The following is a 12,475-nucleotide window of genomic DNA, read 5'->3' as shown; positions in this document are numbered from 1 at the left end:
TCAACCCCACCGTGTATTATATAAACCGTAATTATTTCTTCTTCATAAACTAAGATGGATCTCTTTAAATGGCATACTCAATCTGCAGCAGTCTGTTCTGCATGCTGTGACCTTTCCCAGCCGTTACCAATTTCAATTAAGGGCGGACGTGATGTGTTTCAGGTGGTAACCTTTCTCTATGCAAGGCCTTGCGGGGGAATTTGTGCTCATTTTGAGCGACACAGCCTGCAGGCCCCTTCAAATATTAAAGAGGCAAAATGTTCACAGCCAATTTATTATTCAGCAATTTACTTAAAACAGTGAAACCATAAAGAGGTGGGATTTGTATGGAAGGAAAATGCAGTTTTTGATTACAATATGCAGTTCATTCTATTAACCAGTTTTCACTTTCACTTTGGGTCATGAAAGGTGAGGGATAACAATACTGTCTACATTATTTCAGATCTGGGTGTCTCTCAAGCAAAGACATTAATAATCCAATATACTGGAAAGCAGGAGTTATAGAATGAATCATGTTCCCTGCATGTACTGGACAACAGCAGGGTAAATAACATAATTCAGGTCTGCAATGTACACTAAAGCTGCTAGCATTAATGACTCTTATTAGCATTTGCGTTGTGCTGGTATTGATCCCATTTCTCTTCCAAACATCTTTATTATTTAGCTGTTATTGGTTTTTTTAAAACAACATTACCGGTACACACAATGTAGTATTTCTCAATGTATGCCACAGAATAGTACAAGTTTATGAGTTTTGCGACATGAAAATATGTTTATAGCCCTGTGGATGCAGTGATTCATTTAATGTACAGCATTTATTCCAACCTATTTTTCTTTAGACCAGGTTTGGTCCAGTCATTTCCACACATGAATGAGGGAAACATCGAGACAAATGTGTATTTTAATAATGAGTTGCATACAGCAGAAACCACAGCTTAAGGAAACATTTCAAGGAGTTCATTCTGACTGTTAACTATACTTCTCAATTCAAGGCGATAATGGAGCAAGTCTCTATTCCTCTGGGGTAAAAACCTTGCTAATTCCCAACTGCGAAGACTGGGCTTAACATAATGAAACCCTTGCTTCTAAACTTGAAGAAGCTCTGCAATGTGCACATGACACTATTAGTTTATCTGAATTAACAAAGGTTCTGACTAAGAGCTTACGTGTTAATAGCCTTAACTTCTAAACAAGTGGTAATTTTTTCAAAGCAGACATTATAACAGCAGTCTGCACAATCTAGTGGCCAGGTTTCATCTAATACTATTGACGGCATGCTGTACAAAGATCTATGTGATTCAGCGCCTGTTTAGTACACAACATGAACACTGTTCTACTTGTCTTCAGAGTAAATCCCCAAACAAGTTGCACATGACTGTTAAACCAAACAGAAGCTTTTCAGCAGTTTTAAGCAACCCTTTCTGGCCGATCAAGAAACACACAGCAGTGCTGCATTAATGCAACGTGCAGCTCTTTATTAAATGTATTCAAAACTTTGTGTTGTGTACTATTTTGGGGTAGATGACCTTTGCATTACTTACTGGATTGCAGAACTCAAAGCGAATGGAAAAAAGACCTGTTAATTGTTATAGTTCATGTCCTTTCCCATGCTTCTCCGCTCTATTTTTGCATTCGGCTCAGTGATCTCCATTCACAGGATACAATCATTTAACTGTGGGACAGCCTATTGTACAAAACTACCACTGCGGAAGACATTGGCCACGGTCTCTTACCGCATAGCCTTCTGTTTTCTTTTGGCACCACTTCAGAAGAGCGTTCCTCTTGGATCCACCATATTCCCTTGCAAGTGCAGCTAACGGGTCCTTTCTTTCCACACTGAAACACAGAGGTCACAGTTAATATACAAAAGAGCTGTCCAGGATGTGGACTTAAACAGTTATGTCAAGGAGTGTGCTGAAATCTGTATTTAGTACTTGATTTGAAGTGGTTAGGTATTAAATAAAAACAGAATACAATGTGTTAATCACTCAATACAAAATAATGCGGTGCTCCGGTTTCCCTTGTTTACACAATTATTGAGTATCACAATAATATTGAACCTGTCATTATCAAACTGACTAAAACTCATTTATATTTTCGAAGCGATTTTTGGCCTTTCTTTTATCCTTTTGATATTAAATCTTTTTTTTTCACATAGTTTCCTTAGAAATCTCTGCAGTGAATTGTGGGATTGTAGTTCTGGCAAGGTGTGATCTCTGATTAAACTTGACAAAGAAATACATATCCCAGCTTCCACAGCGGTAGCACGAATTCGGTTTAACGAAGGGTCACATTGAGGTGACGAATCAGTTGCATTTGCTAGTTTTGCTACATATTTTCATTCAGTTTACGGCCTTGATACGGCAGTCAAAATGTCAATGCTCCAGCTGAGAGTGAAATTCACTTCCAACTGGCTTTCAAAACACTCAGTGCTGAAGTTAATTGCCATTGATTGGTACTCAATTGTAAAGGTGAGGGAAGGGCCGCTTTTCTGGTTTTGAAAGCCACACATTAACAAATAGGTGTGTTTTGATTTATTTAATCCCTGCCGGCAAATTGCTCAGAACATGCAAATATCAGCACACCCCTGGTAACATCAGACAAGAGTGCTCAGAAAGAGTCAGAAACACAAACTGAATCTACTAAAACTAAAAGCCAGTCAAAATACTAGCAAAAACACAAAGAACAAATATTAAACCAAGATTGCTATTTTTTGTAAAAACCAATTTGTCCTATCGTTTGTCTTACTCCTGAGTGTAAGTATGATAAATCACACATGTGTACTGCATATCTGTCAACACTGAGTTTCAAAATGAGGGAGCTTTTGTAAATGGAAATCTTAGTGGCCTGAATTGAAGTGAATACCTACAAAAGACAAAGGCTACAACTATTCCACTTTATTACTTGGTAGAATGATAGACTTTAAAAAGAAAAAATATCAAAACAGAAAAATAACCATGAGATGCTTCACAATCCAGTTCTCTCTTGGCCCCTGTGGTTCTTATTGTACTGTAGTTGTAGGAGGCTGATTTGGCAGCAGCCAATATTTTGTAAACGGGTCCACTGTAGTTGGTTTTGCACGACAGCAAAGCATACTCAATTGGCGTTGTAACTTTCATCACACAGCACACCTAAAGGCTGAGTTTGGTACTGCACGTTGACCTTGCCATCAAAGGACGAGCTATGGCACCTACTTTATAACAAAAAAAACCCTCTAAATTCAATAAGTCCATCATAAAAAAGTGAATTAAAAAAGCCAAACTACACAACAACGTGGTATTGCAACGTTATTAATTACACTGCACATATGTGGCGGATCAATAATACCCGAGCCGTAACTAGGCATTTTAGCGCCCAGGACAGGCATTCTATTTGCGTCTATCACAGCATCGACGTTTATTAAGGCTCGATGGAGAGAATCACCAAGTTACAGAGACGTTCTTGTTGAGCTTCCACCCAAGTTAGAGACCTTTATCAGCCAATTCTGCCACTGCTAAGAAAGCTTACATGCTTCCTGTTCTCTCCCTCTCTTCTGTTTTCTGAATTCGGCTCCATTTGGCTTCTTTGGAGGCCTCTTGGTAATTTATTTACTTCGTTTTCACTCTGTATTGAAAGTTTCTCACATCGCACGGTTTGTGTAGAACTAGGTTAGTGGTCGTTAAGACCGTTGCTAAGGAAGTGACGCATTCCCTTTTCTAGTGCAGAGGTGCATGCCATCTTCAGACTATGCTAGGTGGTGCTGACAGCAGACAAGAAAAAACATTGAGAACTGCAAAATAAAATTATTACTTGAGTGGCAATGCATTTCAGTCACAGCCTCACTCACCCACCCTAGTTAGGGCTCTGAATAATACCACTGTCAGTACCATTTAATTGTCAGCTATCTTCTATTTTAAATGAGCACACTATTGCTGTATATAAACACGTCATCAATAATCAGAATTTCTAAAGCAATGTTGATGCTGAAATTGTAATATAACTGCCGACCCCCGACCCCCCTAAATGGCAGCCCTGGTCTGTTTCAATAGAGGAATGGCTGGAAAAATGTATAACCAGCGAAATATGTTGAAAAAGTGTTATTGAAATATGGGTGACACATAGGGCAGGTGCTTGAGAGATAGTATTATTAATATGAAACAAGTGAAAGTCACAATGGCAGTTCCTCTCCTGTTTACCAGAACAGTCACGTCCTTTTAAATAATAGCAAAATGTTTAGGAGGAACATGTAATCAACATGCATTCACTTCAGTCACAATTACAGCTGGTATCTTCATCAGAGTACTGATTGAAACTCTGTGCTGATTCTAATGTTTCAATTAAGAAGGGCTGAATCATCCCTATGAGAGCTCAGTGTAAAGTCCAAGTGATTCACTTGTACAGGTTTGAGAAACTCTTCAAGATCATGTGCAAATATACATGACAGGTTCAATCATCAAAAAAGCTTACTAGAGACTTCGTAGAACCTGACAAATCAACTGGAAGAAAGACATTAAACTGATGCCCACATGCCCCTGCAGCTAGGGAGGGACAGTGAGAGAGAGATCATTCAAAACCAGCAAGCAGCTCTATATCCAGGGAGAATTTAATGCAGCTAATTATTAAAATAGTGAGTTCCCCACCTCAGTTTGCTCTGGGCTCTGGGGTAGTGTAGGGTACTTGCTGAGCTCCTCCCAGGTAACACTGATGGGGATTTGATGACAGACTCCAAGGAGGGGCTCTTCCTCATTAAACCAGTTGGTTTCATATTATCACTGTGTCCTGGGAAACATGAAACAGTCCATTAAGTAGTCTCAAAGAATGCATTGCAAGTTAATAACCATGTTTTATTCCCAACTAGCAATAGAAATACTGAGTGCCTTTAAAATTCGGACGTTATCCATTGGGCAGTAATGGCAGTCTATCTAAGAGCAATGTTTGTAAAATTGCTAAAAGGCATTATTAGATTTTGTCGAAAAGAAAGGATTTTATTTTATTATTGAACATAAAGATGGATGTTTTTTTTTTTTTTTTCCCCAGAGCCGTAAGCTACACTGAATGTTTACCTATTGAAAGAACGTACATCACTGGAGCTGCTAGGGCCAAAGCGCCTCATTAGTTACTGACTGTAGTATGCATAGACCTCAAACACCGATCAGCTGCTCGTTGTTTCTTATCTTAAGCTGAGTAGGAAGGAAATGTGTGTGTGTGCAATTCAGGTGGACCCCCAATGCTGAAAAATGAGCAACAAAAAACTGAATCTGGCAGTGGCTTGTCAAGGCTGATCAAATCAACCTCTTAGGGTCGTACACATTTTACTTATAATCTATGAGCGTGTTTTTTTTTTTTTAAGTTATGGATGTGTGTCGTGTAAAGGGTGTGACTTGGACACAGCAGAGGCACACTTACAGTATATTTTTTTCCCCATATATCCAGCTTATCCAATTGAGACAAAACATTTAGTAGCATTATTTATTGGAAGTATTCAATTCTGGGGATATATTGGGGTTAGGTCACACTTACATTTGACATGATTCGAACATCTTATTTTCTTACCTGATGACAACTTGGTCTTAAATACCATGTATCCGGTTTTCATTAGACTATTCATTACCAATGCTTATTCTATACAAATCAATAGATCTAATTTTGAATATACGGCAATTGTGGAGGATGTATATATATTTTTTTCTATTTATTTTCTACAACAACCCTGAAACTTTTGTTAGCTGGAAAGATTATTCAGCTGACACAGCCTAAAAACACTTAAATCTGTTCCCCTCCTCTCAGACTCAGATTAAACTTTAGTGCTTAGCTTGAAACTGTACAACATACGGGAAATGACTAAGGATTTGGCCTGTGTTACGGGAGGAGGTGGGTGGCTGTAGTGTTTAATGATAAAAGGGAGACTTTTATTTGATAATTAAAGGAATGCCCAAGGGTCCAATGATGTTAAATCTTTATCTTGATAAAATCGAATTGGTCTGCTTGTTCTGTATGTGTACCAAAAAGACTGAGCTAATATGTTTTTAAGAAGCTATTCCTGAACAGAATGGAACAAGTGAATCAGCAGCGAATGAAGCCAGAGAGCACTGCTTGAAATCATTTCCAAAGATGATGTGTACCCTTTGCCTGTTAAATAAAGTGTGCCCAGAGTTTAATGAATGTTTTCAAGACAGATAACACCAAACTAAACAGCTTCAAATTACATTTTCTTACATATTTCATTTTTGTATGTCCCCTTAATCCATAAAGTGCCATTGTCCTCAGGCTACTTTGTATTACTTGTATTGTAACACTTGAAATGTATTTGCTTACGATTGTAAGTCGCCCTGGATAAGGGCGTCTGCTAAGAAATAAATAATAATAATAATAATAATAATAATAATAATAATAATAATAATAATAATAATAATAATAATAATAATAATTTCTTTGTAATTTCATTTTTACCTTTTATTTTAATTGTCTCTTCAACTATATTGTTATGATAACTTACTGGTACTCTAATTTTGTTAACCGCAAAAGTTAAGTCTGAATGTAACGTATCAAATTACATAAATACAGCTTGTGTTCTGATTTTTTTTTTTCCCCAAAGAAAAATTAATTTGGTACTGATTGAGTTTTACCATTTTATGATGTTTGACGTCATTCTGCGTGGTTCTGATTGCAAATACTCCAACACTGTAGGCTGCTTTCTTCTTTTTTAAGTCACTGTTAAGGTGCATTCACCTTCCATTCTAGTTGCCTTACATCGATATATCTAACATAGGCTCAATCAGCCACAGTGTCTGTATAGATGTAAGACAACAGCCATCCAGCGATCTGCTGCTTTGGAAAGGTTTCCTTTTGTTTTGCTGGCAATACGCTGCTGTGCACTAGATGGTGCTGCTACTTACTAATATACTTTGACTGATCTAGCCTGTATTACATATGTCCATGGCAGTCAACTAGTATTAAAGTGTAGCTCCTGAACGCGCACAGCTTGGAAGATGCTATAATATACACCTTCTTGACTTGTGTATTTCCATAATAATACCGTTATATACAAATAGAAAGTAAAGAAAATAAAAGGTGCTTCACACCTCTCTGAGGCTGTATTAAATGTGCTGTAAATGAAAAACTGAAAGCAACAACACAATCACACCTACCGGTATGCGGAAGATCCCCAAGGGTAATTCTTTTTTCCAAATTTTTACTGAGGGGTTTGATACTGTTGGTGGACGAATGTCTCTAAAAAGAAAAAAAGAAAAGGTTAATTAATGAAGTCGTCTGCCCTCAGTCACGACAGTATACTGTACGTTACGGTCCAAACATATTTTGCTTATGTTGCCTATGACTGACTGAAAGATGTGATTTCTACTTTAGTGTAGGGAGTGGTTATGTACCTGCATTGGAGACACGGCTGCAGCTGGGGCTGTTCTCACTGGGATCCCACTCAACGGGCTCCTGGGGATGGAGTGGATCTGAACTGGGTGCCCAGGACCACCTGCAAGGCCTAACAACGAGGTTCAGAATAATCCAGCACACCATCCCTGGAAAGCACAGTGCTTTGTCCAGCACCACTACACCCCTTCACATACAACTGCCTAAAGATGTGCCTGGCAGTTATGAGTCTATATTATTTCTGCCTTTTATCAACTCCTGTTTTTAAGGAGAATGTTGTAATTTTACAAAACTACAGTAGGAATAAACTAACAAGCTACTGTAACATAATTCAAGGTCTTTGAAGCACTCCAGTTTGAACTTAAAATGTTCTTTAAAAAAAAAAAAAAAACAGAACCAAACATCAGCTCAAGAGTCATATAACTTTCAAATGAATACCTAGGAAGTGTAGTGTGTATAAATAAAGGTCAATCCACGCTAAGCAGATTCATCCATTCTTACTTGGTGCTGTGTCAAAGGATTTGATGAGTGATTTAACAGTGGCTGGGGGTTCGGAGGAAGTCACTGGTGTCTGACTGAGTGAGATCCCACACCAGTGAGTACTGCTGTCTGCATCTGATGAGCCCTCCTCGTCGATTTTCAACCTGAAAGAGAGTACAAATCTCATCAAAAACAAAACATGTGGTGACAACATTGTATTTAGTTGTTAGGTCATAGGGTACAATATCACAGCAGTATGAATAATCTTCTATAATCTATTAGTCATTTTCAGAACATAGTTATCTAACGACCTGGTCTATACAAACTACCGCTACTAGAAACTTTATTTAGGAAACGTCAAAAATCAATGAACAAAAACAATGTCTACCCCTTCTACTAAACTTCTTTTTATAGGTGAAATTCACAACAGTGACAGTGATGTCAGTGCTATCCTGTATATGTTTGTGTCCAGCATGCAGTACCACAGTGCCACCTATTGAATGAAATGTATTGTGTCGCTCTATGTTGTTAATTACCTTTTCCTCCCCCCAAAATGTATAGGCGTCAATTAGACATATACCCAGGTCCTAAAGAAGTTAACTATTTCAGTATAATAATTGCCCTGGTCTGGAGTGACCCTTAAGGGCTAGAAGTGACCAAACCTGCTCTGCCTGGATAAAAAGGTCACTAATCCATAGAGTCCCTATTTATAGCAGAGTTTTCCTCTGTACACACATTTTCCTCAAATAGATTTTATAATGAAATCCAGTACTCATTTTATTCATTGACCTTGACCATATGGCATGGTTTCTAGCTAGCCAAGTTTATGACTATCATTTATTAGAGGACAGTTAATGGTTTCTTGTATAAAAAAACCAAAATAGAATAAATCAGACGTACACGTTTAAAAATGTAAATAATAAAACAAAGTCTTATTATTTAAAGGCCAGTGCAGTTCCTAGTATTCTGAACTGGCTGCACTAGATTTGCAATGGAATTACCAAGAAACCTTTTCGGTCTTTGTGGTGAAAGGTATTTATATTATTTGTGAGTATTACTGTATTAGTGCCAAATCATAACTACAGACTGAAGCTTTAAGTGGCTAACTACAAAAGAGGGTGTTGGTAGTTACTGAGAAGCTATTATTATTATTATTATTTATTTCTTAGAAGACACCCTTATCCAGGGCGACTTACAGTTGTTACAAGATATCACATTATTTTTACATACAATTACATTATTTTTTACACATTATTTTTACATACAATTACCCATTTATACAGTTGGGTTTTTACTAGAGCAATCTAGGTAAAGTACCTTGCTCAAGGGTACCGCAGCAGTGTCTCCCACCTGGGATTGAACCCACGACCCTCCGGTCAAGAGTCCAGTGCCCTAACCACTACTCCACACTGCTGCCCAGAAATTAAATAAAATACATTTTTAGTGTGAGTGTAACGCAATAACACAGGGCTCAGGCCATTTTTAATAAGTACTGTGAAAAGAAAAACCAAGAGAGACAGACATAGTTACAAACATTTTCGTATTTATTACATTGAAAAAGGTACACATTTGTACAGAATAACCACGATAAATGATAAAAAACAACAACAACAACATTGTTTCCTGTAAATTTCTTTTTGGCAAAACAAAAAAATAAAAACTAACCATTGGGTATTCGAGTAGTCCAGTAAGAGCCCTGGCTAGTGATTGTGTGTCACAGTGGTCGACAGGGATTTCGTTTCTCTTTATAGATTTCAGGTTTAAGGCTTTGGTCCCACATGCTCCAAGTTCAAGGACTGGCCAACCCCTGGCAAATTGCCGAAACAATTCTCTCACCCTTCAATTCAGGATTGTGGCACATTGGTAGCACACTTTGTAGGTATATGGCTTTACTGTAATCTTTCAAAACCCCTGTCCTTGGATAAGACATTAAAATGAGGGCCTCTTGTGTGCAATTGTATTGGTCTAAAGGCACACAGAGGACTTCAATCTCATTTTAATACATGATCAAAACATTACACAATAACACTTTGCTATACACAAAGGATTCCACAATGCAGATGTGTATAACTTACACATTTCAGATAATTGTTTCACAAAGAAACACTCAAGTAATGGCGATGTAAAAAAAAAAAAAAAAAATGCATCTACAGATTTTTAAAATTATTAATTACCGCAGGAAACATTCAAGCACAGCACTGTATATAAAACACAATTTTAACACATCAAACTGAGTAGCAGATACTCTCAAGGCATCCTATTCTTGTGCATTAAAGCATCATAGAATAGCTTCAAGGGGATGTCCAATTCTTTTCTGGGGAATGACCCTTCACCCTTCAGAGGTTATGTGAACAGGAAGAAAAGGAGCTTGTGCTGAAGTATATAACAGGGTCACCGCAGTCCCTAGACATCACAGCTATTGAACTTGCTCGGGGTAGAACAACAGGAAGCTGATCAGAGGCAGGCCATGTCACGTTAATCACTAGTTGCTCTGGACTTAACGTGAAAGCCAGGAGGTCATTAACTCCATTTGAAAGCCATGCCCTGTGTGCCAGCACTAAATCTCCTGTAGGAACCAGCACCCACTGTTAAACTTACACGGACGCACCTCTGAAAACAGCCACTATTCAAATCTTTACAACATGGGCTCTCCTTAGGGTTCTGTATACTTTTACATAAATAAATTACATCACATGTACTGGGCTTTATAGCAATGATGTCCGGAGAACAGCAACAGTAATGAATTCTACTGGGATTTCCTAAAGCTGTGCCTGGCAGTTATGATTCTATATCCAATATCGGATACAATTCAGCTACTGCTACTACATTTCTGTGCACATATACCAGGGAATCGATTCCGTATCTGCCAAGTGTATATAAAAAAAACAACAACAAACAGCTATTTAATGATAAAGCAAAAACTGGTTCCGCCACCTCTGCATGTGCAATTCCAAGATAAAAACAAGACTGTTTAATACAGTTTAGCAATGATTTTATCTGACTGTGCCACCAAGTGGTAAAAAATGTGTACTACACTTAATAAAGTTTACAACAAGTATACCAAACAAAAAAGACTGGATTGCTTTGGAAGCCGTCACTATAACAGAATAAGTGGATACTACACTCAAAAGATTCTTATAATTATTGTACTTTCAATAAATTAAATAATTTAATTTTCATTTTTAACATACTCTAAGTATTATTTTTCTTTGAGTAAGTAATATCTGTCTATCCTAATATAGTGAATATACAATATCGTTTCTTAAGCAGCATGTCACAAACCACAAAGAAATCCACTAGTTCAAACAATCCCTGTGAACACACATTTTTACATCACCAAATTCACAAATGCTTGGTGTTATATTCTAAGAAGAGCAACATTTTCTATACAGTATAGTATTCAAAATGATACTTTTAAACTGTATATACGTTCACCTGCATTGTTAAGAATGGATATGTTTTAACTTTGATTCCAGATATGTATATAAACACAGGTACTGTACATTCAACAAGTTAAAGGAAACCAGCAACATACAAGTGGTAGTATCTCCATAGTAACAGCCTGACAGTTCTATGTGAACTGTCAGCATTTAGAACACACACTGCATTCCTTTGTGAGGGTTCAGCTGCTTTAAGAGGCTGACCTTTGTGTCTCTGGGTCACAGCACTAGTGGTAAATCCACAACATCTTATGGAACAAAATGCATTATCGGCATCATTAATATACATGGTATACATTCCCTGTATATCTAGAAAGGCTATCCACAAACATACACAATATCATTTAAGGTGACTTTTAAGCAGTAAACATAAGCAGAGTTTCAGAAAAATAGAAGAATGTAACATACACAAAAATATATAAAATAGTAAAATTCTTGTTTGTTTTTAAGTGAATAGATATATTTGGTATAAAAAGGCACATCGGGGGAAAGTGAAAACTCGGTAGAGTCTAAACAGTCACACAATACTGATTTACTCTTTCACAAGGCATACAAATAATAAAAGGAGGTATGATTTTTGTCATTTAATACTGATGAAGACTTGTGTGAAAATGCTGTTTCTGTTCAAAACCAGCTCAGTTTGTAATAAGACACATGCACGCCTCTCCAGGTTAACTTGATCCGAGGCTGGATCTGAAAGAAAAAATAAACAAGTAGTTAAATGCAGAACAGAAAGTCGCAGGGTTCTATTCCATTAATCTAAACACGGGCAGATTTCAAAGCCACAGTTTAGACTTGTAAATAGCACCCTGCCTTCTGTCACAGTACATGCACTGTGCTTCAAAATACACAAGAGACACTCAGAATTTTTTTTTAAACATAAAGGGCTCTATTTTATTGATTTTAAAACAGCAGCAATTTTTATATCAATTTAATATAACACACAGGCTGGTATTCAATTTAAATTCTGACATAGCTTTCCTTACAGCAACTTTCAAGAAGTCTGCACGGGAGATTAATCCATTCCAGGTTTTACTGGGAGCTTGATTACATAGTGGTAAAATACATAACAACATGCTAGTATATGTATTTGTGTTCTACTAAACAGGAACGTATACAGGTCTTGAACAAACTGAAGACACCTCCTCGCCCCCAAACCATGCCATCATTCACATTATAAGCCACCTTCTGTT

The 12,475-nt window shown here is 37.3% G+C and overlaps 1 protein-coding gene across 10 annotated transcripts in view; it reads right to left on the bottom strand.

Moving 5' to 3' along the window:
- Positions 1-12,475, bottom strand: part of LOC117429266 (cytospin-B-like) — an 80,495-nt gene that overhangs the window by 17,541 nt on the left and 50,479 nt on the right. For 8 of the 10 annotated variants that reach the window (XM_058998142.1, XM_058998141.1, XM_058998144.1 and 5 more), the window contains 5 exons: positions 7,864-8,006; positions 7,365-7,474; positions 7,128-7,209; positions 4,620-4,758; positions 1,734-1,836 (listed from right to left, as the gene is read on the bottom strand). In XM_058998142.1, coding sequence (XP_058854125.1) covers positions 1,734-1,836; positions 4,620-4,758; positions 7,128-7,209; positions 7,365-7,474; positions 7,864-8,006 — 577 coding nt within the window. Of the gene's footprint in view, positions 1-1,733; positions 1,837-4,619; positions 4,759-7,127; positions 7,210-7,364; positions 7,475-7,863; positions 8,007-9,365; positions 11,976-12,475 lie in introns of those variants that run through there. The other 2 variants (XM_058998147.1, XM_058998148.1) reach the window with 1 other exon arrangement.

Source organism: Acipenser ruthenus, chromosome 24, assembly GCF_902713425.1.
Source record: "Acipenser ruthenus chromosome 24, fAciRut3.2 maternal haplotype, whole genome shotgun sequence".
Taxonomy (NCBI): Eukaryota; Metazoa; Chordata; class Actinopteri; order Acipenseriformes; family Acipenseridae; genus Acipenser; species Acipenser ruthenus.
Note: the sequence above shows the minus strand (reverse complement) of the source record. Positions and strands in the feature narration are given on the sequence as shown.